The sequence below is a fragment of the Sus scrofa genome, chromosome 2, assembly GCF_000003025.6.
Source record: "Sus scrofa isolate TJ Tabasco breed Duroc chromosome 2, Sscrofa11.1, whole genome shotgun sequence".
In the NCBI taxonomy this organism is placed as follows: Eukaryota; Metazoa; Chordata; class Mammalia; order Artiodactyla; family Suidae; genus Sus; species Sus scrofa.
In genome coordinates, this window is record NC_010444.4 from 64,313,488 (window position 1) to 64,338,319 (window position 24,832).

Here is a 24,832-nt window from a genome sequence, read left to right on the forward strand (position 1 = left end):
GTTTTGAAACCAGGAAGGTGAATACTTCAGCTTTGTTTTTCATTTTCAAGATTGTTCAAATATTTGGGCTTCTTACAATATCATGTGAATTTTAGGATGAACTTTTCCATTTCTACAAAAAAATGCTGTTGAGATATTGTTAGTACTGCATTGAATCTAGAAATCACTTTGGGGAATATTGCCATTTAAAAAATATTTTCTTCCCATTCATAAACACAGGATGCCTTTCCATTTATTTAGGGGTTTAAATTTCTTTCAGTAATCTTTTGTAGTTTTCTGTGTGAAAGTCTTGAGCCTCCTTGGATAAATTTGTTCCTAATATATTATTGAAGATTTTTGCATCTATTTTCATAAGAGATATTGCTCTATAGTTTTTTTCACATGATATCTTTCTCTGATTTTATTTCATGGGTAATGGTGGGTTCATAGAATTATTTAGGTAGTGTTTCTTCCTCTTTTGTGTTTTGGAAGAGTTGACAAAGCATACATGTTATCCTTCCTTGGTTGATAGGATTCTGATCTGGGGTTTTCACTTTGGGAAATTTTGATTTCTCATTCAATCTTGCTAGTTATAGGTCTGTTCAGACTAGTTATAGGTCTGTTTCTTCTTCGGTTACTTTTGTAGTTTTGTGTGTCTGTAGGAATTTCATCTAGGTTATTGTTTGGGGCTTGTCCCAGCCTTTAAATAACTGTTGCTGTGATTGGAATGACCCTTGTGGTTCTGTTATTGAACCAAACTTGGGTCTGCTTACCCTCTCTCAGTAAAGCCAATCTGCTGACACTGGGTTGTGGTGAAGGAAGCATAACATTTAAGGTGCCAGACAAGAGGTTCTGGACAGCTTATGCTCAAAACACCTGAACTCTACTGTGGGCTTCAGGGAAGCATTTTTACAGTCAAGGTGAGGGAGGGGAGTCTCAGGGTATGTGACTGGCTTATTCACAATTTTCTAGTTGATGGTGAGATAACAGGGTGTCATATCAATCCTTAGGTTCCAGTAAGTCTGTGGGCTACTGTCCCCATGGTCATCAGGTAGTTAACTTCTGCCATTTTGTGGGGTTTTCAACATCTATAAAGCAACTCAGGAAATGTGTAGCAGATACGGTTATCCAGGTTCTTCAGAGAGGAACTAAAGCAGGGGACATGGGGGAGGGGTCCGCTATACCATAGGGTCCTGCTCGATTATAGTTCTTATTATGATTGCAAGATTCCTTTCAGCAATAAGCATCAGGAAACTTTAAAAAAAGTTTATAACTTATGAGACCTGGAAATTACACAGCACACTTGGGGCCACACAACATGGGGAGAAAGAGAGAGATAAGGAGAGAGAGAGAGAGAGAATGAGAACATGGGCCAGGGGTTCTGCTTTATTGAGGTGGATGGAGGTGGCCTTGAGCTCACTCTTTGCTACTGAATTTAGAACATAAGAGCCAGAATTAAAAGTTTGTGAAGAGTTAAAAATAGGTAGCCTACACTGTCAGTTATTGAAATTAATGAAGACCTCTAAAGCAAAGGGGCCTGAATAGATGGAAGGCTGGCTGTCTATCTAGTTCTCTTGCTGGCAATGTGTTTATTGCCTTTGAAGTAGGTGCCTCAAAGCTTTGGTCAAGCACTGGCATTACAAAAAAAAAAAAAAAAAAAAAAAAAAAAAAAAAACCTGTCAGGGAGTACATTACAGTTATCAAATTTATTCGTAATTTTGAATAATCCTTTGTAAATTTATGGTATACATGTTACAAAACCCATTTGGCTGCCTGCAATTCAGAAGCAAATACTTGAGAGGCAAATGTTGGTGGAAAGGAAGGGATGTTTTAATCAGAAGGCCAGCAATCTGGGGAGAAGGCAGACTCGTGTTGCCAAAACCAGCTCCCAAGTTTCTGCTCAGCCATGGCAGGTTTTAAAAGGAAAAAGAGGAAAAAAAATTCAGTGAATCATCAAGGAGGGATGTCAGTCTCTGCATCATTTTCCATTGCATGCAGGCTGACTGACTCCTCCTTGGTTTCTTCAGATGTTATCTTGTCTGTGCGGGCTGGGGGTAGAGAGATAGGCATTCTTTCATTCTTCATTCCTCCTCCTCCCCTTCTCCTTTCCCTCCCCCTCCTCCTGCTTCTTTTTGCTTTTTATGTCGGTGTATGTGGCATATGTAAGTTCCCAGGCTAGGGGTCAAATTGGAACTGCAGCTGCCAGCCAACCACAGTCATAGCAATGCAGTATCTGAGCCTTGTCTGTGACCCACACCACAGCTCAAGGCAATGCTGGATCCTTAACCCACTGAGTAAGGCCAGAGATCAAACCTGCATCCTTATGGAAACTAGTCAGGTTTGTTACTGCTGAGCCACAATGGGAACTCCACCTACTTCTTTTAATCTAGGGAAAGAATCAACAGGTTAGGCAAGTCATGTGCATTCAGTAGAGCACAAGTCGGGAGTTAGGTTAAATGTTACTTGGAATGGATGGGCAATAGGATCCCACTGTACAGCACAGGGAAATGTGTGTGATTGGGTCACTTTGTTGTGAAACAGAACTTGCTGAAACATTGTAAATCAACTATACTTTAATAATAATAATAATAATAATAATGATAATAATAACAATAATAATAAAAATAATAAAATAAACCTAAAAATGTTTAAGGGAGACAGAAATAGGCAAACAGGAAAGAGGCAAAAGAGCTGCTTACAAATCCTCACTATTAGATATCATTCCATTTCTATGGGATTAGGGATGAAAGCCCATCTTCTGTAACTTCTCCCTGCTGACTTAGGGTGTCATATTCATATTCTTAAAGTGGGGGATGCTGACATGGATTTGTAGCATCTCTTTGTTTGCTGACCATCTTACTTGCCTGCTTACTTACGTGGGCAGAGCAAGATACAATCATTCTGATGCTCACAAGATATAGATTATTATGAGCAATAGGGTTAATCCCATTCTCTTGAGGACAGTTCTTGAACTTGTACTAGCTATAGATTCAGTACAGCTCAAGATGGAACAGCCTAAGTTATGGCTACAGTCTGGTCATCATACAGGTAGCTTTTTCCCCCTGGTGGCAGTTAGTGTCTTGTGAAACAATTCATAAATGTGCCTTGAACACTAAAAGATTCTGTGACTCTATTGTCCTAATTGTTAACTGCTTGATCCTGCTCTTTTGTGACTTATGGAGGCCTGGGAGACTTCAGCTTTTCTATAAACAAGAGGCAGGAGACATAGAGGGGGGTTTCATACTTGGTGGTGGTGAGAGCCACAGAGTTCCACTTGGTTTCATACACGTGTATATACCATTATTATGTATAACAAATATTATGTGTAAAATTATGGCATTACTTGGTACACATAACATTTTGCATAATATTTTGTATATAATATGTATAGTTTTGGGAGTTCCTGCAGTGGTGAACTTGACCAGTATCCATGAGGACATGGTTTGATTCCTGGCCTAGCTCAGTGGGTTAAGGATTTGGTGTTGCTGTGAGCCATGATGTCGGTTACAGACACAGCTCAGATCCCATGTTGCTATGGCTGTGGCATAGGCCAGCAGCTCCAGCTCGAGTTTGATCCCTAGCCTGGGAACTTCCATATGCCATGGGTGTGACCCTAAAAAGACTAAAAAAGGTAAATATATGGTTATATTATGTAAGCCTTACCATCAGTTACAGAAACATTAAGCACTATGACACACCTTATCTTTTTAGCTACTTTTTCTTTTGGCTGCATCCATGTCATGCAGAAGTTCCTGTGCCAGGTATCAAACATACACCAGAGCATTAACCCAACGCACAGCAGTGACAATGCTGGATCCTTAACCACTAGACCACCAAGGAACTCTCTGTTTTTAGCTACTTTTGATTGTCTTCTATTTTCACTTTTGCTAAATAAGCTTGTAAAATTGTCATTGAACCAGATTTAACTGTCATTATACCATCATTTTTATTATGTGAATGAAATAGAGGCAGATATTACAAGGACGGTTGTAATATAATTAAACAGGTTTACTATAAAAATGGTATTATAATAACCCCTACAGTCACAATTACTAATCCAACTCCCTTGCATGACTCCCACAACACACAGTACTGTCCCTGGAGGTGCAGGAGCAAGGATACGAGAATATCACCTTGATTCAGAATCAGACAAAGATGCTGCTCACCTGGGATACAGTGCATGAATCTGGCGACTCAGGTAATGACTGAATAGGGGGAGGGTCACTGAAGCTTCACAGTGGGACAAGATGCCCAAAGATGTGACAAATAGAGAACTGAAGCTTAAAGGGGAGTGTGGGCTACAGTGGATCAAAGGGAAAATGTTGTGGTCCATGAATGAGGGTTGGAAAGAGAATTTTCCAGGCTCAGAGCAGGGTGAAGAAAAGACAAGTTTATTGAGGGAAGAAATGCTGTTCACATAGCTAGCCAACTTCCTGCTGATCAGGGAGAACTGATTCTGGGATCATGGTCATTTCTATTTTTATAGCCCAGAGACAAAGGAAAAGAGGAGAGGTCTTACCATACACCTGTTCACCTGCTGATTGGTTGGGGAAAGATCTGATATTCTGATACACTTGCTGGATGGTTGGGGGCATATATTGCCCCATAGGAGTGGGGTGAGGAGTGGGCCACATACCTTTCTTAGTAGAGGACAGGAAGGAGTAGGCCAGGTTTCTGGGGTAGGGGAGGGCCTCAGAAACATTGTAACAATTCCATTGAGAGTGGTGGGATGATAAGATTCTGGTAATTTTTATCTCAGCCAGAGGCTTTTTGAGGTTTATCTTCTTGGATTGGACTTGAAGTCCTATAGAAAAAAAAAACTATCTGAAGAAAGGGTCCTGTTGGGGACCCTGAGATATTAACCTTAGCCTCATCCTGCAGGCCCTACTGTGGTGGGCCTTCTGTCCACTCCAGGGGTGGGAAGGTTTCTGGCTAAGGCCCCTCTGGTCCTGGATACTGTGGAACAGGCAGCTTTGCATGAGACACACAAAGGCGTGCTACAGGAACTCTATCATGATCTGCTATCAGACGTCATCTCTGCCTTTATCAGCAACAAGGACCCTCAGAACCTCAGGCACCCGGTCACCTTTATCTTCCAACATGTGAGTCATGGTGGGATTGAGCTGTGGGTATGCAAGGGGCGTGAGTCCTGCACACAGTCTTGGGCTTCAGGCAGCTCCCCCATGGGTTCACCATCTCCCCAGGAAACACCTGAAAAAGCAAGCGTGGGGTGAGCATCTCTGAACATCAGAACCATGAGCTCACACCCACTTCCTGTTCCTACAGTCAGTCATCCCTGGTCCAAGAGAGAAAGTGTTCTGTGTCTTCTGGGAGCATGGCCAGAATGGAAGTGGTCACTGGGCCACCAGTGGCTGCAGGATAGTGGGCACCAAAGTCAGCAGCACCATCTGCCAGTGCACCCACCTCAGCAGCTTTGCCATCCTCATGGCTCTCTACGAAGTACAGGTGAGAGCCCTGAGAGGGGCTGAATTCAATGTCTACTACTGTGTAACAAATCCCCACACATGTTGCAGCTATATAACCAAATTTATTATCTTGCAGCTTCTTCAAGTCAACAAATAGGCATAGTGTAGATGGGCTATATTTTCAGCATTCTAGAAGTCTTAAAAGTCTCTCCTCTGAGGCTTGGAGTCCTCCTCTAAGCTCCCTTATTTCTGGCAGAATTAAGTTCCTTGTGGTGGGAGGACTGTCTCTTCTCTTGCTATCAGCAGGGGACCAGACTCAGCTCCTAGGGGCTGCCTGGATTCCTTCTCATGTGGTGCTCTCTATCCATAGACCAGCAGGAGAAACTCCCTCATATCAAAATTCTCTCAGCCTTTGAATCCTTTTCTCCAGGAGGAGCCAAGATCTTTTAAGGACTCACCCGATTAGGTCAGGCCACCTAGGATAAACTCCTCTCTTGAAGTCAACTGATAGAGGACTTGAATTCCACCTGCAAAGTCTCTTCACAGCAGCACCTAGATTGGTATTTTATTGAAAGCCTGGAAGAAGATGGCATAGAGTCATATCTGCCAATTAGAATTCTGCTTACCTCAGGGGTCTTCAGGAGAAGGGTGCTTAGGGGCTGCAGAAAGGAAGACTTGGTGATAGCAGAGGTTAGAGGGGCTGAGTGAATACAGATGGGTCAGAGGCTGTCTTTATCTCCTGCCCTGGTCAGGTGAGCTAGTTATTTCTCTGGATCATCAAAACATACTCACTCAGGTGACCTCAGTTAATGGGTATTTACCTTAGCATCTACATGAAAATAAACATGAAAAGGATCCTAGCCAAAGGGCCAGACCTCATAGGAGCCCTCAGGAGTTTGAGCAGTTATCCAAGGCTGTGTTTCATCTTGCCATGTTTCTAGATAAACAATATTACTAATTTTATTTGTATACTGTTTTATATTTTTGGAGGGTTAAAATATCCGTGTTTCATAATTCAAACAGGAGAGGTAACATTGATGATTCTCCATCGCATCCCTAACGCTGTTCACCTACTTCCTCTTGCCTTTGGCAACCAATGTCAATTTTTCCTACATTTTTCTATGAGTATTTTATATCTATAAAACAAATTTGTGTATTTGTTCTTGGTCTCCCCTTTTTTTCACTCACACAGTGGCATTTTTCACTGTTGTGCATTTTGTGTTTTTATTTATTTATTACATCACTCTATTTCCATCCATGAAGAGATTCTTCCATCCTTTTAATGGACACATTGCCTTCTGTTGGGTGAATGTGCCATAAATACATGTCAAACTCCTCCTAATGGGGGTTTAGTTTCTGGTCATTTACTAATATGAATAATGTTGCAATTATTTAGACATCCTTCATTAATTCTCATGCTTGAGTATACATTTAGGATGTATACTGGGTCAAATTCATAATTGTGTGTTGGTAGATATTGCTCTTTTCCAACATAAATAGGCTGTACCTCTGACCACTCCCTCCAGCATTACATATATGTGTGTGACTTCTCACACCTTCACCACTGGATATTATCAAATTTTTGTATCTTTACTCATGAGAGGTCAGTAGATCCAGGAAAAATTTTGTGGTTTTCTTATGAGTGGAACATTTTAAGGGCATTCTTAGAAAACGCATTTCTTTCTCTGGAAACATTTTTTCCACATCCTTGGTCCATTTTTCTATTGGCTTGGAGATGCATTTTTAAATGGATTTGTGGGGCTATTTTTATAGTACAGAAATTAGATTTTTGTTGTTACATAAAAAAACTCAAGATTTAGTATGCATCAAAATCATCTGCAGGTTTTGCTGTTTATTTTTTGATATTTTATTCAGAAAAATTTTCAAATCCACAGTTATGTTGCAAAATAAGAACAGTGTAAATAATACCCAGTTTCTCTTTATCCAGATGCACTTAGTTTGAACATTTACCTCCATTTTCTTGATCATTTGAATCCCCCCTCTCCTTCCCACTTTCTTTCTCTTAGTTACATGGAAATGGAATTGGTGGATTTTTTTTTTAATTTCTCCATAGACTTAGAATTATTTGCAAAAGAGGTAGGGAAATGTGAATTTAAGCCACCACTACTGTCAAAGTGTAGTAGTTTTCCTCCTTTTTTATTTTTTATTTTTATTTTTAAATATAGTATCTATATCCTGTTAGGTCATTGTTTATATTAATCCTTAAGAGTGTAACTGTGATATCCTTTCTGCTGGTTTCCAGGAGAAGGATTCTGCACTGACTGTGATCAGCTACATGGGGCTGAGCCTCTCTCTGCTGTGCCTTCTCCTGGTGGTGCTCACCTTCCTGTTCTGCAAAGCCATTCACAATACAAGCACCTCACTCCACCTGCAGCTCTCCATTTGCCTCTTCCTGGCCCACTTGCTCTTCCTAACAGCCATCGACAGAATTGAGATCAAGGTACTTATACTGCCCCAAAATGCCACTGCCCTGCCCCAGGGGATGGTGAATTCTTGAAGTCATGCTGCCTTTGACACCTTAAGAAAATGGCCTGGGTTCTAGGTAAGGTTAGATGGGTAAGTAGCCAACTTCACAGTGACACACACAATTAGAAGACAAACACTCCATTGACAACCCCTTCATATACATCAGCATTCCCCAGTGGCAAGGTGTAGAAGAGGTTCTGACAGTCCCTCCTCGCAATATCTTACTGCTTCCCCAGGTGCTCTGTAGCATCATCGCAGGTGCCTTACACTATCTCTACCTGGCCTCCTTCACCTGGATGCTGCTGGAGGGCCTGCACCTCTTCCTCACTGCACGCAACCTGATGGTGGTCAACTACTCCAGTGTGAACAAGTTCATGAAGAAGCTCATGTTCCCTGTGGGCTATGGAGTCCCGGCTGTGATTGTGACCATATCTGCAGCATCCTGGCCTCATCTTTATGGAACACCCACCAGGTAAAGGCAAATTTCCACTCTCTTTGTCTTCTCCAGCACAACTATGGTATTGTATATAGAAGTAACAGCATTTTATTATGCCAGAGCATAATATGTAGAGAGATAAAAAATAATAATCCCTAGGGCATCTTTCTGTGGAAGATGACAGTAATTAAAGAGAATGCCTTCAAACTCTGTCCTTGCAATAGCAAAGACGAAATCAGAGGAAGTGCTTAGGACATCATTTAGAACAATCTAAATTGTTTCTTTATCCTAATTCTATAAGATGTTCCAATTTTTCATTCGTAGCGGTAGAGGTGATTTAAGTAATCAAAGTAATTGATTGTACCATAGTGGAGATTTACAAGGTACTTACTTTGTGCCAGACACTATTTTTTTTTCTTTTCAGGGCTGCACCTGAGGCATATATAAGTCCCCAGGCTAAGGGTCTAATTGGAGCTGCAGCTGTTGCTTAACCCAGATCCTTAACCCACTGAGCCAGGCCAGGGATTGAACCTGCATCCTCATGGATACTGGTTGGGTTCTTAACCTGCTGCACCACAGTGGGAACTCCAAGACTCTTTTCTAGATGTGTTAATCTTCACACCAATACTATTAACCAGGAACTGTCATTTGCCCCATTTTACAGGTGAGTAAGTTGAGGCACCAATAGTATAAGTAAATGTCCAATGGTGCACAATTAGTTAAGTACCAGTGTTGGATTCAAATTCAGGGAGTCAAGCTCCTTAATTTGCACTCTTATATTTTCTGCTTTTAATACCAGTTTAAATATTTTTTACATTTTTATTGAAATATAATTTCACATTTTTATTGAAATATAATTTCATATGATGAAATTCACCCTTTTAAAGTGTAATCAGTGGTTTTTAGAATAGTCAAAGTTGTGCAGCCATCACCACAATCTGATTTTAAAACATTTTCAACTTCCCAAAGAAACCTCATACACAGTAACATTCACTTCTCATTCCTGCTACCTAGTCCTCTGTCCCAACCCCTAACAACCATTAATTTACTTTCTGTCTCTATAAACCTACCTATTCTGAATATTTCCCACAAATGAAATCATACATGTGGTCTTTTGTGACAGGATTCTTTTACTTAGTATGATATTTTTAAGGTTCATACAAGCTGTAGTAGCACTTATTATCTCTCTTTGTTGTTGCTATTGCTGTTGTTCTGTAAATAATATTCTGTTTTATGGATATACCACATATTGTTTATCCATCCTTCAGTTAATAATCATTTAGATTGTTTTCTTTTTTTGGCTGTATGATCTTTGCCATGATAAACAATTATGTATAAGTTTTTGTGGGGACATATGTTTTAATTTTTCTTGGGTGTATATATCTATGGGTAGAATTGCTGGGGTCAAATGGAAAACCTGTGTTTGGCATTCTGACAAACCATCACCTATCTTCTAAAGCATCTGTACCATTTTATAGTTCCATCAGCAATGTATGAGGGTTTTAATTTCTCCCCATCATTGTAAACACTTATTTTCTACATTTTAATTTTAGCTATCCTAATGAGAATGGAGTGACATTTCATTGTGGTTTCAATTTGCATGTTCCCAAATGGCTAATAATATTGAGCATCCTTTCATCTCATTGACCATTTGCATATCTTCTTTGGAGAAATACCTATTCAAATCTTTTGGCCATTTTTAAATTGGGTTATTTGTCTTTATTGTTGACTTGTAAGAGTCTTAATATATTCTGGATATTATGGTGCTGTGGAAACGAATCCAACTAGGAACCATGAGGTTTCTGGTTCAATCCCTGACCTGCTCAGTGGGTTAAGGATCTGGTGTTGCCACGAGCTGTGGTGCAGGTTGCAGATGAGGCTCGGATTTGGCATTGCTGCCCCTCTGGCATAGGCTGGAAGCAACAGCTCCAATTAGACCCCTAGCCTGGAAACCTCCATATGCCGCAGGTGTGGCCCTAAAACAAGAAAAGACAAAAAAAAAATTTTTTGTTCTAATTCTGTGAAAAATGTCCTTTATAATTTGATATGGACTGCATTGAATCCATAGATCACCTTGGGTAGAATAGCCATTTTGAAAATATTGATTCTTCCAATCCAAGAATCATAGTGTATCTTTCAATCTGTATGTGTCATCTTGACTTCTTTCATGAACATCTTATAGTTTTCAGGATAAAGGTCTTTCATCTCTTTAGGTAGGTTTATTCCTAGGTATTTTATTCTTTTTAATGTGATGGTAAATGGGATTGTTTCTCTAATTTCTCTTTCTAACCTTTTGTTGATAGCATGTAGAAATGCAATTGGTTTCTATGTATTAATTTTGTAAACTACAACTTTACCAAATTCATTTATAAACTCTAACAATTTTCTGATGGTGTCTTCAGGTTTTCCAGTTATAGTATAATGTCATCTGCCAACAGTAATAAATTTTATGTCTTCCTTTCCAATTTGGATTCCTTATATTTCTTTTTCTTCTCTGATCACTGTGGCTAGGACTTCCAAAACTATGTTTAATGGTAGTGGTAGAGTAGACATCCTTGTCTTATTCCTGATATTAGCAGGAATTCTTTCAGCTTTTCACCATTGAGAATGATGTTAGCTGTGGGTTTGTCATAGATGGCCTTCATTATGTTGAGATAGTTCCCCTCTATGCCCGCTTTCTGGAGGGTTTTATTAGAATTGGGTGTTGGATTTTGTCAAAAGCTTTTTCTGCATCTATTGAGAGGATCATATGGTGTTTATTCTTCAGTTTGTTAATGTGGTCTATCACACGTATTGATTTTCAGGTATTGAAAAATCCTTGCATCCCTGGGATAAATCCCACTTGATCATGGTACACAATCATTTTAATGTGTTGCTGGATTCAGTTTGCTAATATTTTATTGAGGATTTTTGCATCTATATTCATCAGTGATATTGGCCTGTAATTTTCATTTTTTGGGTGTGTGGTATTTATGTCTTGTTTTGGATCAGGGTGATGGTGGCCTCATAGAATGAGTTTGGGAGTGTTCTTTCCTCTGTAATTTTTTTGGAATAGTTTCAGAAGGATAGGTTTTTACTCTTCTCTAAATTTTTGATAGAATTCACTTGTGAAGCCATCTGGTCCTGGACTGTTTATTGGAAGTTTTTTTTCTTTATTTATTTAAAAAATTTAAATTATTTTTATTTTTTCCAATATAGTTGTTTTATAGTGTTCTGTCAATTTTCTACTGTAAAGCAAAGTGACCGGACACACATCCACACACACACACATTCTTTTATTTGGAAGTTTTTAAATCACAGTTTCAATTTCAGTACTTGTGATTGATCTATTAATCTTTTCTATTTTGTCTTGGTTTAGTCTTGGAAAATTGTACTTTTCTAAGAATTTGTCCATTTCTTATAGGTTGTCCATTTTATTTGGCATATGTTTGCTTTGGTAATCTCTTATGATTCTTTGTATTTCTGTGATGTCCATTGTAACTTCTCTTCTGCATTTCTAATTTTATTTATTTGAGTCCTCTCTCTTTTTTTCTTGATTAGTCTGGCTAAGGGTTTATCAATATTGTTGATCTTTTCAAAGAACCGGCTTTAATTTCATTGATCTTTTCTATGATTTTCTTCATTTCTATTTCATTATTTCTGCAATGATCTTTATGATTTCTTTCCTTCTGCTAACTTTGTGTTTTGCCTGTTCTCTCTGTAGTTGCTTGAGGTATAAAGTTAGATTTTTTTTTTTTTGAGATTTTTCTTGTTTCCTGAGGTAGGCTTGAATTGCTATAAACTTCTCTCTTAGAACTGCTTTTGCTACATCCCATAGGTTTTGGAGTGTTGTATCTTTGTTGTTACTTGCTTCTAGATATTTGCTCATTTCCCCTTTGATTTCTTCAGTGATCCATTGGTTGTTTAGTAGCATGTTGTTTAGTCTCCACATGTATGTTTTTTTTTCTTGCACATTTTTCTTGTTGATATCCAGTCATATAGAGTTGTGGTAGGAAAAGACGCTTGATATGATTTCAATTTTCTTAAATTTACTGAGGCTTGATTTGTAGCTCAGAATGTGATCTATCCTAGAGAATGTTCTCTGTGCACTTGAGAAGAATGTGTATTCTGCTGCTTTTGGATGGAATGTTGTATAAATATCAATTAAGCCAAATTTGGTCTAATGCATCCATTTAGAGGCCAGTGTTTCCTTGTTGATTTCCTGTCTTGATGATCTGTCCATTGCTGTAAGTGGGTTGTTAAAGTCTTCCACTATTATTGTGTTATGGTCAATTTTCCCCCTTAAATGATTGTTAGCTGTTGCCTTATATATTGAGGTGCACCTGTGTTGGATGCATATATATTTTAAAAAGTTACATCTTATTCTTGGTTTGACCCTTTGATCATTATGTAATGTCCATCTTTGTCTCTTATTGTATTATTTAAGGTATATTTTGTCTGATTTGCTACTCCAGTTTTCTTTTGATTTATGTTTGCATGGAATATCGTCTCCCATCCTCTCACTTAATTTAAATCATTTATTTTATTTTATTTATTTTATTTTATTTTATTTTATTTTATTTTTGCCTTTTCTAGGGCCTCTTCCCATGGCACATGGAGGTTCCCAGGCTAGGGGTCTAATTGGAACTGTAGGCACCGGCCTATGCCAGAGCCACAGCAATACAGGATCTGAGCTGCATCTGTGATGCAGACCACAGCTCATGTGATGCCACCACAGCTCACAGCAATGCCAGATCTTAACCCACGGAACAGGCCAGGGATTGAACCCGTGACCTCATGGTTCTTAGTTGGATTCGTTAACCGCTGAGCCATGATGGGAATCCCCATCCTCTAAATTTGTATGTGTCCCTAGAACTCAAGTGAGTCTATTGAAGACAGCAATATATGGGTCTATTTTTTGTATCCATTCAGCCAATCTATGTCTTTGGTTGGGACATTTAGTCCATTTACATTTAAGGTAATTATTGATATGTATGTTTTTGTTGTCATTTTATTGTTTTGAATTTGTTTTTGTTGGTATTTTTTTCTTCCCTTCTTCTCTTGTTCTCTTCTCTTGCGGTTCAGTGACTATCTTTAGTGTTGTATTTGGATTGCTTTTTCTTATTTGTGTGTATATCTATTGTAGACTTTCGGTGTGCAGTTACCATGAAGTTTTGATATGAGTCTATATACACACAAGATTGGTTTAATTTGTTGGTCTCTTAATTGCAAGTGCATCTCCAGTATCCTGCATTTGTACCCTCCTCTCATCAGAATTTCTGGTTTTGGTAGGATATTTGTATATGGATGATTTCCTACTTTTACTATATGTATGCCTTTATTGGTGATCCTTGCTGTTTGTAATATTTTTGTTTCTAGTTGTGCCCTTTTCTTTTTACCTAGAGAAGTTCCTTTAGTTTTTGTTGTAAAGCTGGCTTAATGGTGCTGAATTCTCTTAGCTTTTGCTTGTCTGCAAAGCTTTTGATTGATCCTTCAAATCTGAATGATTGCCTTGCTGGGTAAAGTTCTTGGTTGGAGGTTTTTTCCTTTCATCTCTTTAAGAATATCTTGCCACTCCCTTCTGGCCTGCAGAGTTTCTGCTGAAAAATCTGCCAGTAACCTTACTGGGGTTCCCTTGCATGTTATTTGTTTCTTTTCCCTAGCTGCCTTTGATATTTTCTCTTTGTCTTTAATTTTGATTAGTTTGATTAATATGTGTCTGGGGGGTGTTCCTCCTTGGGTTTATTTTATATGGTACGCATTGTGCTTTCTGGATTTGAGTGAGTGATTCCTTTCCCATGGTAGGGAAGTTTTGGGCTATTATCTCTTTAAATATTTCCTCTGGCCCTTTCTCTCTTCTTTTGGCATCCCTATAATACTTATGTTGATGTGTTTAACATTGTCCCAGATTTCTCTTAGACTGTCTTCATTTATTTTCAATCATTTTTTCTCTTTTATGTTCCATATCAGTGATTTCCACTACCTTACTTACTCGTCCCTCTGCCTCCTGTATTCTGCTCTTGGTTACTTTTAGTGAATTTTTTTTCAGTTATTGTATTTTGATCTCTGCTTACTTAATCCTTAAATCTTCTATTTCTTTGCTCGTTGTTTCTTGTAATTGATCAATCTTGGCTTCCAGTTTATTTCCAAGATCTTGAGTCATTTTTACTATCATCAGTCTAAAGTCTTTTTTCATGGAGGTTGGTAATCTCCCATCACTTAACTGCTTTTCTGTTTTTTCATTTTATTGTTCAATTGTCTAAGTCATAATTATCTGAATTTTTAAAATTTTTCCCCACTGTACAACATGGGGATCAAGTTATTCTTACATGTATACATTTTTTCCCCCACTCTTTGTGCTGTTGCAACATGAGTATCGAGACATAGTTCTCAATGCTACTCAGAAGAATCTCTTTGTAAATCTATTCGAAGTTGTATCTGATAACCCCAGGCTCCCGATCCCTCCCACTACCTCCCTCTCCCATCAGGCAGCCACAAGTCTCTTCTCCAAGTCCATGATTTTCTTTTCTGTGGAGATGTTCATTTGTGCTGGATGTTAGATTCCAGGTATAAGTGAAATCTTATGGTATTTGTCCTTGTCTTTCTGGCTCATTTCACTCAGTAGGAGTCTCTAGTTCCATCCATGTTGCTGCAAATGGCATTATGTCATCCTTTTTTATGGCTGAGTAGTATTCCATTGTGTATATATACCACTTCTTCCAAATCCAATCATCTGTCGATGGACATTTGGGTTGTTTCCATGTCCTAGCTATTGTGAATAGTGCTGCAATGAACATGCGGGTGCACGTGTCTCTTTTAAGTAGAGTTTTGTCTGGATATATGGCCAAGAGTGGGATTGCAGGGTCATATGGAAGTTCTATGTATAGATTTCTAAGGTATCTCCATACTGTTATCCATAGTGGCTGTACCAGTTTACATTCCCACCAGCAGTGCAGGAGGGTTCCCTTTTCTCCACAGCCCCTCCAGCACTTGTTATGTGTGGACTTATGAATGATGGCCATTCTGACTGGTGTGAGGTGGTATCTCATGGTAGTTCTGATTTGCATTTCTCTTATAATCAGCGATGTTGAGCATTTTTTCATGTGTTTGCTGGCCATCTGTATATCTTCCTTGGAGAAATGTCAATTCAGGTCTTTTGCCCATGTTTGCATTGATTGATTGGCTTTTTTGCTGTTGGGTTGTATAAGTTGCTTATATATTCTAGAGATTAAGCCCTTGTCCATTGCATCGTTTGAAAGTATTTTCTCCCATTCTGTATGCTGTCTTTTTGTTTTCTTTTGGGTTTCCTTTGCTGTGCAAAAGCTTTCCAGTTTGATTAGGTCCCAATGGTTTATTTTTTTGCATATTGCTATTGCTTTGGGAGACTGACCTGAGAAAATATTCATGATGTTGAGGTCAGAGAGGTTTTGCCTATGTTCTCTTCCAGGAGTTTGATGGTATCTTGTCTTATATTGAAGTCTTGTATCCATTTTGAGTTTATTTTTGTGCATGGTGTGAGGGTGTGTTCTAGTTTCACGGCTTTACATGCAGCTGTCCAGCTTTCCCAGCAATGCTTGCTGAATAGACTTTCTTTTTCCCATTTTATGTTCTTGCCTCCCTTGTCAAAGATTAATTGACCATAGGTGTCAGGGTTTATGTCCGGGTTCTCTATTTGCTCCAATGATCTGTCTGTTTTGATACCAGTACCACACTGTTTTGATGACTGTGGCTTTGTAATATTTCTTGAGGTCTGGGAAAGTTATGCCCCCTACTTGGTTTTTCTATCTCAGGATTAATTTGGCGATTCTTGCTCTTTCGTTGTTCCATAGAAATGTTTGAATTGTTTGTTCTAGTTCTGTGAAAAATGTCATGGGTAATTTGATAGAGATTGTATTGAATCTGTAGATTGCTTTGGGTAGTAGGGCCATTTTCACAATGTTGATTTTTCCAATCCAGGAACATGGAATATCTTTCCATTTATTTACATCTTCTTTAATTTCTTTGATTAAAGTTTTATAGTTCTTGGCATATAAGTCCTTTGCTTCCTTGGTCAGGTGTATTCCGAGGTATTTGATTTTTTGAGGTGCAATTTTAAAAGGTATTGTATTTTGGTATTCCTTCTCTAACATTTCATTGCTGGTATACAGAAGTGCAACTGACTTCTGAATGTTAATCTTCTATCCTGCTACTTTGCTGAATTTATTAATCAGTTCAAGTAGATTTTGGGTTGAGTCCTTAGGGTTTTCTATGTATAGTATCATGTTGTCTGCATACAGTGACAGTTTTATCTCTTCTCTTCCTATTTGGTTGCCTTTTATTTCTTTTGTTTGTCTAATTGCTGTGGCTTGGACTTCCAAAACTATGTTGAAGATCAGTGGTAATAGTGGGCATCCCTGTCTTTTTCCAGATTTGAATGAGAAGGCTTTCAGTTTTTCCCCATTGAGTATTGTATTTGCTGTGGGTTTGTCATAAATGGCTTTGATTATATTCAGGAATGTTCCCTCTATACCCACTTTGGCGAGGGTCTTGATCATGAATGGATGTTGGACTTTGTCAAATGCTTTTTCTGCGTCTATTGAGATGATCATATGATTTTTGACTTTTCTTTTGTTAATGTGGTGTATGATGTTGATTGATTTGCATATGTTGAACCAACCTTGGGAACCTGGGATGAACCCTACCTGGTCATGGTGTATAATTTTTTTGATATGTTGTTGGATTCGGTTGGCTAAGATTTTGTTGAGAATTTTTGCCTCTATATTCATCAATGATATTGGCCGATAGCTTTCTTTTTCGGTGGTATCTCTGTCTGGTTTTGGAATGTGGCTGATGGTGGCCTCATAGAATGTCTTTGGGAGTGTTCCTTCTTCTTCAACCTTTTGAAAGAGTTTAAGGAGAATGGGCACCAGATCCTCTTTGTATGTTTGATAGAATTCAGCTGTGAATCCATCTGGTCCTGGACTTTTATTTGTAGGAAGTGTTTTTATGACCTCTTCAATTTCACTTCTAGTGATGGGTCTATTCAGTTGGTCTGTTTCTTCTTGATTCAGTTTTGGCAGGCTGTAAGATTCTAGAAAATTGTCCATTTCTTCCAGATTGTCAAATTTGTTGGCATATAGTTGTTCATAGTATTCTCTCATGGTTTTTTGTATTTCTGCAGGGTCCGTTGTGATTTCTCCTTTTGCATTTCTAATTTTGTTTATTTGAGTTCTTTCTCTCCTCTTCTTATTGAGTCTGGCCAGGGGCTTGTCAATTTTGGTTACCTTTTCAAAGAACCAGCTCTTGGTTTTATTAATTTTCTCTATTGATTTTTGCATCTCTATTTTATTGGTTTCTTATTTGATCTTTATAATTTCCTTCCTTCTGCTGACGTTAGGTCTTTTTTGTTCTTTTTCTAATTCATTTAGGGGGAGGGTTAAGTTGTCAATTTGGGATCTTTCTTCTTTTTTGAGAAAGGCCTGTATCACTATATATTTCCCTCTGAGCACTGCTCTCGCAGCATCCCATAGATTTTGAGAGGTTGTGTCTTCATTATCATTTGTTTCAAGGTACTTTTTAATTTCCTTCTTAATTTCCTCAATGACCCATTGGTTTTTTAGCATGTTGTTTAGTCTCCATGTAGGAGGTTTTTTCACTCATTTCTTTTCCCATGGTTAATTTCTAGTTTCATGGCATTGTGGTCAGATGATACTTGAAATAATTTCTATGCTCCTAAATTTGTTGAGGTTAGCTTTGTGTCCCAATATGTGGTCGATTCTTGAGAATGTTCCATGAGCATTTGAGGAGAATGTGTATTCTGATTTTTTTAGATGTAGTGTCCTGAAGATATCAATTAAGTCTAACTTTTCTATTGTTTCCTTTAGGATCTCTGTTGCTTTATTGGTTTTCTGTCTAGAGGATCTGTCCATTGATGTGAGGGGGGTATTAAAGTCTCCTACTGTGATTGTATTCCCATCAATTTCTCCCTTTATGTCTGTTAATATTTGTTGTATGTATCTGGGTGCTCCTATATTTGGGGCATATATGTTGACGATAGTAACATCCTCTCCTTGGATGGATCCCTTAATCATTAAATAGTGTCCTTCTTTGTCTTTCTTTATGTCTTTTGTTTTAAAGTCTATTTTGTCTGATATGAGTATTGCGACTCCTGCTTTCCTGTCATGTCTATTGGTATGAAATATTTTCTCCCACCCATTGACTTTCAATCTATATGTATCCTTTGTCCTAAGGTGAGTTTCTTGCAGGCAGCATATTGAAGGTTTTTGCTTTTTTATCCACTCAGCCACTCTTTGTCTTTTGATCAGAACTTTCGGTCCATTGACATTTAAGGTGATAATTGATAGATGATTTTTTATTGCCATTTTGAACCTCGTGTTCCAGTTGATTCTGTGGTTCTCCATTCTTCCATTCTTTTTTTGGTCGGATGGTCTCTGGTTATTTTCTGTTTGAGTGTTTTATTTTTCATTTTTTGTGAATGCAATGTTTGGTTTTGGCTTGTGGTTGCCCTGTTTTTTAAGTATGCTACCCTCTTCCTATAATTGTGTGTTTTAGCCTGATGGTCCTGTAGGTTCAAACACTTCATTACTATACTAAAATTAAGAAGAGAAACAAACAAACAAACAAACAAAAATGGTCTATTTATTTCCCTACTTCCCTTGCCCAAATTTTATGATTTTTATGACTCTCTTTTTTTTTAATTTTATTTTGTTTGAAACATGTTCATGATTAAATCTGTATGCTGGCTTATTTGAGTGACTGCTCTCTGATTGCGGTTTCTTCAATCCTAATTCTTCCTCTTCTGTTTTTTTTTCTTTTTCCTCCATTTCTTTCCTTTCTTTCTTTTTGATTTAGACAAGCCCTTTCAATATTTCTTTAGCCTGGGTTTTGTATTACTGTATTCTTTTAGATTTTGTTTATTGGAAAACATTTGTATTTCCCCTTCTATTTTAAATGATATTCTTGCTGGATAGAGTATTTTAGGTTGCAGATTTTTTCCTTTTAGCACTTTAAATATCTCTTGCCATTCCCTCCTGGCCTGTGGAGTTTCTGCAGAGAAATCCGCTGATAACTTTATGGGGGTTCCCTTGTAGGTAACATTCTGCTTTTCTCTTGCTGCCTTTAGGATCCTCTCTTTATCACTAACTTTTGCCATTTTTATTATGATGTGTCTTGGTGTGGGTCTATTTGGGTTCAATTTGTTTGGGGCCCTCTGTGCTTCCTGTATCTTGAACTCAGTATCCTTTAGATTTGGGAAGTTGCCATCGATAATTTCTTCAAATATATTTTCCATTCCCTTATCTTTTTCTACTCCTTCTGGAATTCCTATTATGCGTAGATTGGCCCGCTTTATATTATCCCATAGGTCTCTTATATTGCTTTCCAGTTTTTTGATTCGGTTTTCTGTCTGTTGACCGGATTGAGTGATTTCCATTATTCTATCTTCCATATCACTGATTCATTCTTCTGCATTATTAATTCTGGTTTTTACTGCCCCTAGTTCAGTTTGCATCTCTGCAAATGAATGTTCTAGTTTTTCTTGGCTCCTCCTTATATGTTCTAGTTCCTTTCTGAGGGTATCTGCATTACTGTTCATATCTTCTCTGAATTCCTTCAGTATTTTCACTATTTCTCTTTTGAACTCCAGGTCTGTCAGACTGCAGAGATCTGTTTCATTGTTGACTGCTTTAGGTGAGTTTTCCTGTTGGTTTAACTGGGGGTGGTTTCTCAGCTTCTTCATCTTGCTTGTTGTTTTCTTTTTCCTGGTGAGTTGTACTCCCCATGGCCGGGCGGTGTTTGCCTTGGCACTACTGTGGAATGTTTCCTGAGGGCTGACATTGTTGGTCAGTCTTCTTTGAGGCAGCATGGCTTTTTCAGAGGGTGGGCGGGGCTGACAGAGTGTCTCTGAAGCAAAGGACACCTTCCTGAGGGCAGACAGGACTGGGAGGTCTGCACCGCAATGGAAGCAGATTTCACTCAGCCGGGCAGAGCTTTCTCTGGTGTTTTGGGCTGTGGGGCTCTTTCAGGGTGCTGGCAGTGCTGGGCAGCTGTTCCATGGGAGTGCAACACCCCCTAAGGCCTTGGGAAGCTATCTGGGTTGCTGAGAACCCACAAGGTTCTTCCCCAGGGCAGCCTGACTCAGAAGGACTGCCTGAGAATGTAGGAAGATTTTTCATGGCCCAGCCGAGCTTACTCTAGCTTTTCTGGGCTGTGGGGGCTCTTTCAGGGGACTGGCAGTGCTGGGCAGCTGTTCCACAGGAGTGCAGCACCCCCCACCCCAGGACTGGAGCAGCTAGCTGGGCCGCTGCGAACCCAAGAGGCTCTTCCCCAGGGCAGCCTGACTTGGAAGGACTGCCTGAGAATGTAGGCAGATTTTTCATGGCCTGGCCAAGCTTGTTCTATCTTTTCTAAGCTTCAGGCCTTTTCCCAGGGGCTGGTAGTGTTTGGTGCTGCTCCGTGGGGGTGGATGTAGCCCTTCCAGAGGGCAAGCAGACCAGGGCAGGGAAAGCCCCTGCAGTGGTAGGCTTCTGGCAATTGTTGAGGCCAGCCCTCTGGGATGGCAGGAAGCCCCAGGTCCGGCAGGTGTGTGAGGGGGAGGGGGAGGGGAGATACACTGGAAAGCACAGTTTCTGATAGCTGGCAGGCCAGTGAGCTCACTGTGGTGTGGGGGGTATTCTATGGGGGCCCACCCCTTCTTCTCTCCCCTCCCCAACACTGGCACCTTGTCTCTCCTGCAAATCCAGCTCTTCTCCCAGGTTCCTTCTGATGTGGCTTTCTACTTCCCAGCCCTTAGCATATTGTTCCCTCCCCCACAATGCTCTGCTTTCTAGTCTCCCAGACAGTCTCTGCCTCATCAAAACTGACAGACCGGTTCCTAGCCCCCGCAAGCAGTCTCTGCACTGCCCACCCCAGCCTGTTCCTGGGGACTAACCTCTGGAGCCGAGGTCTCAGTTCCCAGCTCCCATCCGAAGCGTCTCAATTTTTGATGTCTGTGCCAGTACTTCAGATGATCTGTTCAGTTCCTGCTCTGCTTTTCAGAACTCCAACTTACTGCTGCACTCTTCTCTGCATCTGGAGATTCCTCTGATTCAGTTGATCTTTCTGTCAAGTAGGTGACTTTCCTGGGTATGTGATCCCTTTCTCCTCCACAGGTCCCTGTCGGGAGTACCCATCCAATTTGGATTCACTTTCTCTCACTCTCCTCTTTTCTCTTATTTTACCCAGTTATGTCACGAGATTCTTGCTGTTATTGGAGTTTAGGTTCTTCTGTCAGCTATTGATTGCTGTTCTGTGTGAGTTGTTTAACCTGTAGATGTGGGGTTTTTTTGTGTGTGTGTTTCCGGGAGAGGGCGAGTGTGTCCCCCTACTCTTCGGCCATCTTGCCTCCATCTCCCTTTTCGTTTTGTATAGATTTTGCTGTCCTAATCTTTTACACGAATAATAGTGTCATAGCATCTCTTGCTTCTGATGTCTGCCCCCCTTGTGGCTGAAGTTAGTACAGGGGCTTGCTTCAGACTTCCTGATTGGAGGGGCTAGTGCCTTGCCCTGGTAAGTGAAGCTGATTCTTATCCCTCTGGTGGGTAGGGCTTTGTCTCTGGGTGTTATTAGAGGCAGCCGTGTGCCTGGGGGGTCTTTAGGCAGCCTGTTTGCTGATGGTTGGGGCTCTGTTCCCACATAGTTTATTGTTTGGCATGGGGCTTCTCAGCCCGGATGGGGGGGGCCATATTTTTACAAAATGGTCACCTCTAGAAGATCTTACGCTGATGATTATTCCTAAGACCTTTGCTTCCAAAGTCCTTCCCCCATCTCGAGCCACACTCACCCCCTGTTTTCCCAAGATATACTCCAAGAACTTCAGGCTGGCAGTCCTGTGGAGCTCCTGCACACAAACTTTGCTGGCCTTCAACACCAAATGTCACAGGGGCTCCCCCTCCCCATGCCAGATCCCCAGGCATGGGAACCAGATATGGCGCTCAGAACTCTCACTCCCATAGGTAAGCCTCTGTGATATAGTTACTTTCCTGTCTGTGGGCCATCCACCCAGCAGGTATGGGTTGCTTATATCACATAATCACCCCTCCTAACATCTTGATGTGGCCTCCTCATGTCTTCTGGAGTAGGATATCTTTTTTGACAGTTTTCAGTCTATTTTCTTGAAGGTTGTTCAGCAGTTGGTTCTAATTTTGCTGCTTTTATGAAAGAAGGTGAGCTTCAATCCTTCTACTCTGCTATCTTAATCCCATCTCCAAAAGGGAGTCAACAGTTTTGAGCAGTTATCTTTTAAAACAGGAGAAGGAAAGGGTTACAAACTAAAATGTGTTTAGAATATTTTTCACAATACCTATATAGTTTCCTATACTGGTACTCTTTATTTTTTGTGTGTGTGGATTCATGTTACTATCTAGTGTCCTTTCATATTGGCCTGAAGGACTCATTTAATATTTCTGGTAGGATAGTTATGGTAGCAAAAATAATTTTTTTGTTTATCTTGAAATAGCTTAATTTCTTCATTTTCAAGGAGAATTTAGCTTTATATGAAAGCCTTGGTTGACTACCTTTTTTTTTTTTTTTGACTCTCTTACTATATTATTTCACTGCCTTCTGATCTTTGATTTCAGGCAAGAAGTCATTTCTTAATCTTTTTTTTTCATCTTTTTGCCTTTTCTAGGGCTGTTCCTGTGGCATATGGAGGTTCCCAGGCTAGGGGTCTAATTGGAGCTATAGCCACTGGCCTATGCCAGAGCCACAGCAATGTGGGATCCAAGCTGTGTCTGTGACCTACACCAGAGCTCATGGCAATGCCAGATCCTTCATCCACTGAGCAAGGCCAGGGATCAAACCCACAACCTCATGGCTCCTAGTCAGATTCGTTAACCACTGAGCCACGATGGGAATACCCAGTCATTTCTTAATCTTATTGAGGAGCTCTTATTCATGAAAAATCAGTTTTCTCTTATCACTCTCAAGACTTTGACTTTTGTCAGTAGGTCTATAGTGTGTTCAGGTGTGGCTCTCTATGAGTTTTTTCCATTGGTAGTTCATGGAGCTTATTTGATGTGTAGATTAATATTTTTCTTCAAATTTAGGAATATTGAAGCTATTCATTATTTAAGTATTTTCTGCCCTTTTATTTTTATCTTCTTCTGGGACTCCAATTTTGTATATGTTGGTACACTTGGTCCTGTGCCACAGGTCTTCGAAGTTCTGTTCACTTCTCTTCATTCTTTTTTCTTTCTCTTCTTGAGATGTATAATCTCTGTTACCCTATACTCAAATTTATTGGTTCTTTCTTTATTTGGCTCAGATCAGTTCTTGAGCCCCTCTGGTGAATTTTAAATTTCAGTTATTATACCTTTCGACATGAGAATTTCTTTTTTTAATTTAATTTTTAAAATTATTTCCCCAATATAATTTTTTTCCATGTGGCTGTCCAGTTTTCCGAGCATCACTTATTGAATAAGCTGTACTTTCTCCATTGTATATCCTTGCCTCCTTTGTCATAGATGATTGTCTGTAGGTGAGTGGGTTTAATTCTGGGCTTTCTATCCTGTTCCACTGATCTATATTTCTGTCTTTGTACCAGTACCTTATGGTAGTGAGGACTGTTGCTTTGTGGTATAGTCTGAAGTCCAGGAGCCTGATTCCTCCAGCTCCTTTTTTCTTTTTCAGGATGTCTTTTGCTCTTCTGGGTCTTTTGTGCTTCCAAGCAAACTTTAAAATATTTTGTTGGAGTTCTGTGAAAAATATCCTTGGTAATTTGATAGGGATTGCATTGAATCTGTAGATTGCCTTAGGTAGTATAGTCATTTTGATAATATTGACTCTTCCAATCCAAGAGCATGGTATGTCTTTCCATCTAGTTGTGTCATCTTTGATTTCTTTCATCAGTGTCTTAGAGGTTTCAGAGTACAGGTCTTTTGTCTCTTTAGGTAGGTTTACTCCTAGGTATTTTATTCTTTTGGATGCGATGGTAAATGGGATTGCTTCCCTAATTTCTTTTTCTGCTTTTTCATTGTTAGTATATAGAAGCTCAGGCGCAGTTGATTTCTGTGTATTAATTTTGTATCCTGAGACTTTGCCAAATTCATGGATGAGCTCTAACAGTTTTCTGGTAGAGTCTTTAGGATTCTCTAGGTATAGGATCATGGCATCTGCAAATAGTGATAGTTTTGCTTCTTCCTTTCCAATTTGGATTCCTTTTATTTCTTTTACTTCTCTGATTGCCATGGCTAGGACTTCCAAAACTATGTTGAATAGTAGTGGCGAGAGCAGACATCCTTGTCTTGTTCCTCATCTCAGTGGGAATTCTTTCAGCTTTTCATCATTGAGAATGATGTTAGATCTGGGTTTGTCATATATGGCCTTTATGATGTTGAGGTATGTTTCCTCTATGCCCATTTTCTGAAGGGTTTTTATCAGAAATGGGTGTTGGATTTGTCAAAGGCTTTTTCTGCATCTATTGAGAGGATCATATGGTTTTTATTCTTCAGTTTGTTAATGTGGTGTATCACAATGATGGATTTGTGGA

At 39.5% G+C, this 24,832-nt stretch overlaps 1 protein-coding gene across 8 annotated transcripts in view; it reads left to right on the plus strand.

Annotated features, from left to right (window-relative positions):
- LOC100518417 (adhesion G protein-coupled receptor E2-like) overlaps positions 1 to 24,832 on the plus strand; it is a 68,921-nt gene that overhangs the window by 14,843 nt on the left and 29,246 nt on the right. For all 8 annotated transcript variants that reach the window (XM_021083675.1, XM_021083676.1, XM_021083674.1 and 5 more), the window contains 5 exons: positions 4,070 to 4,177; positions 4,861 to 5,081; positions 5,266 to 5,445; positions 7,669 to 7,866; positions 8,129 to 8,364. In XM_021083675.1, the coding sequence (XP_020939334.1) occupies positions 4,070 to 4,177; positions 4,861 to 5,081; positions 5,266 to 5,445; positions 7,669 to 7,866; positions 8,129 to 8,364 (943 nt within the window). The remainder of the gene's footprint in view (positions 1 to 4,069; positions 4,178 to 4,860; positions 5,082 to 5,265; positions 5,446 to 7,668; positions 7,867 to 8,128; positions 8,365 to 24,832) is intronic.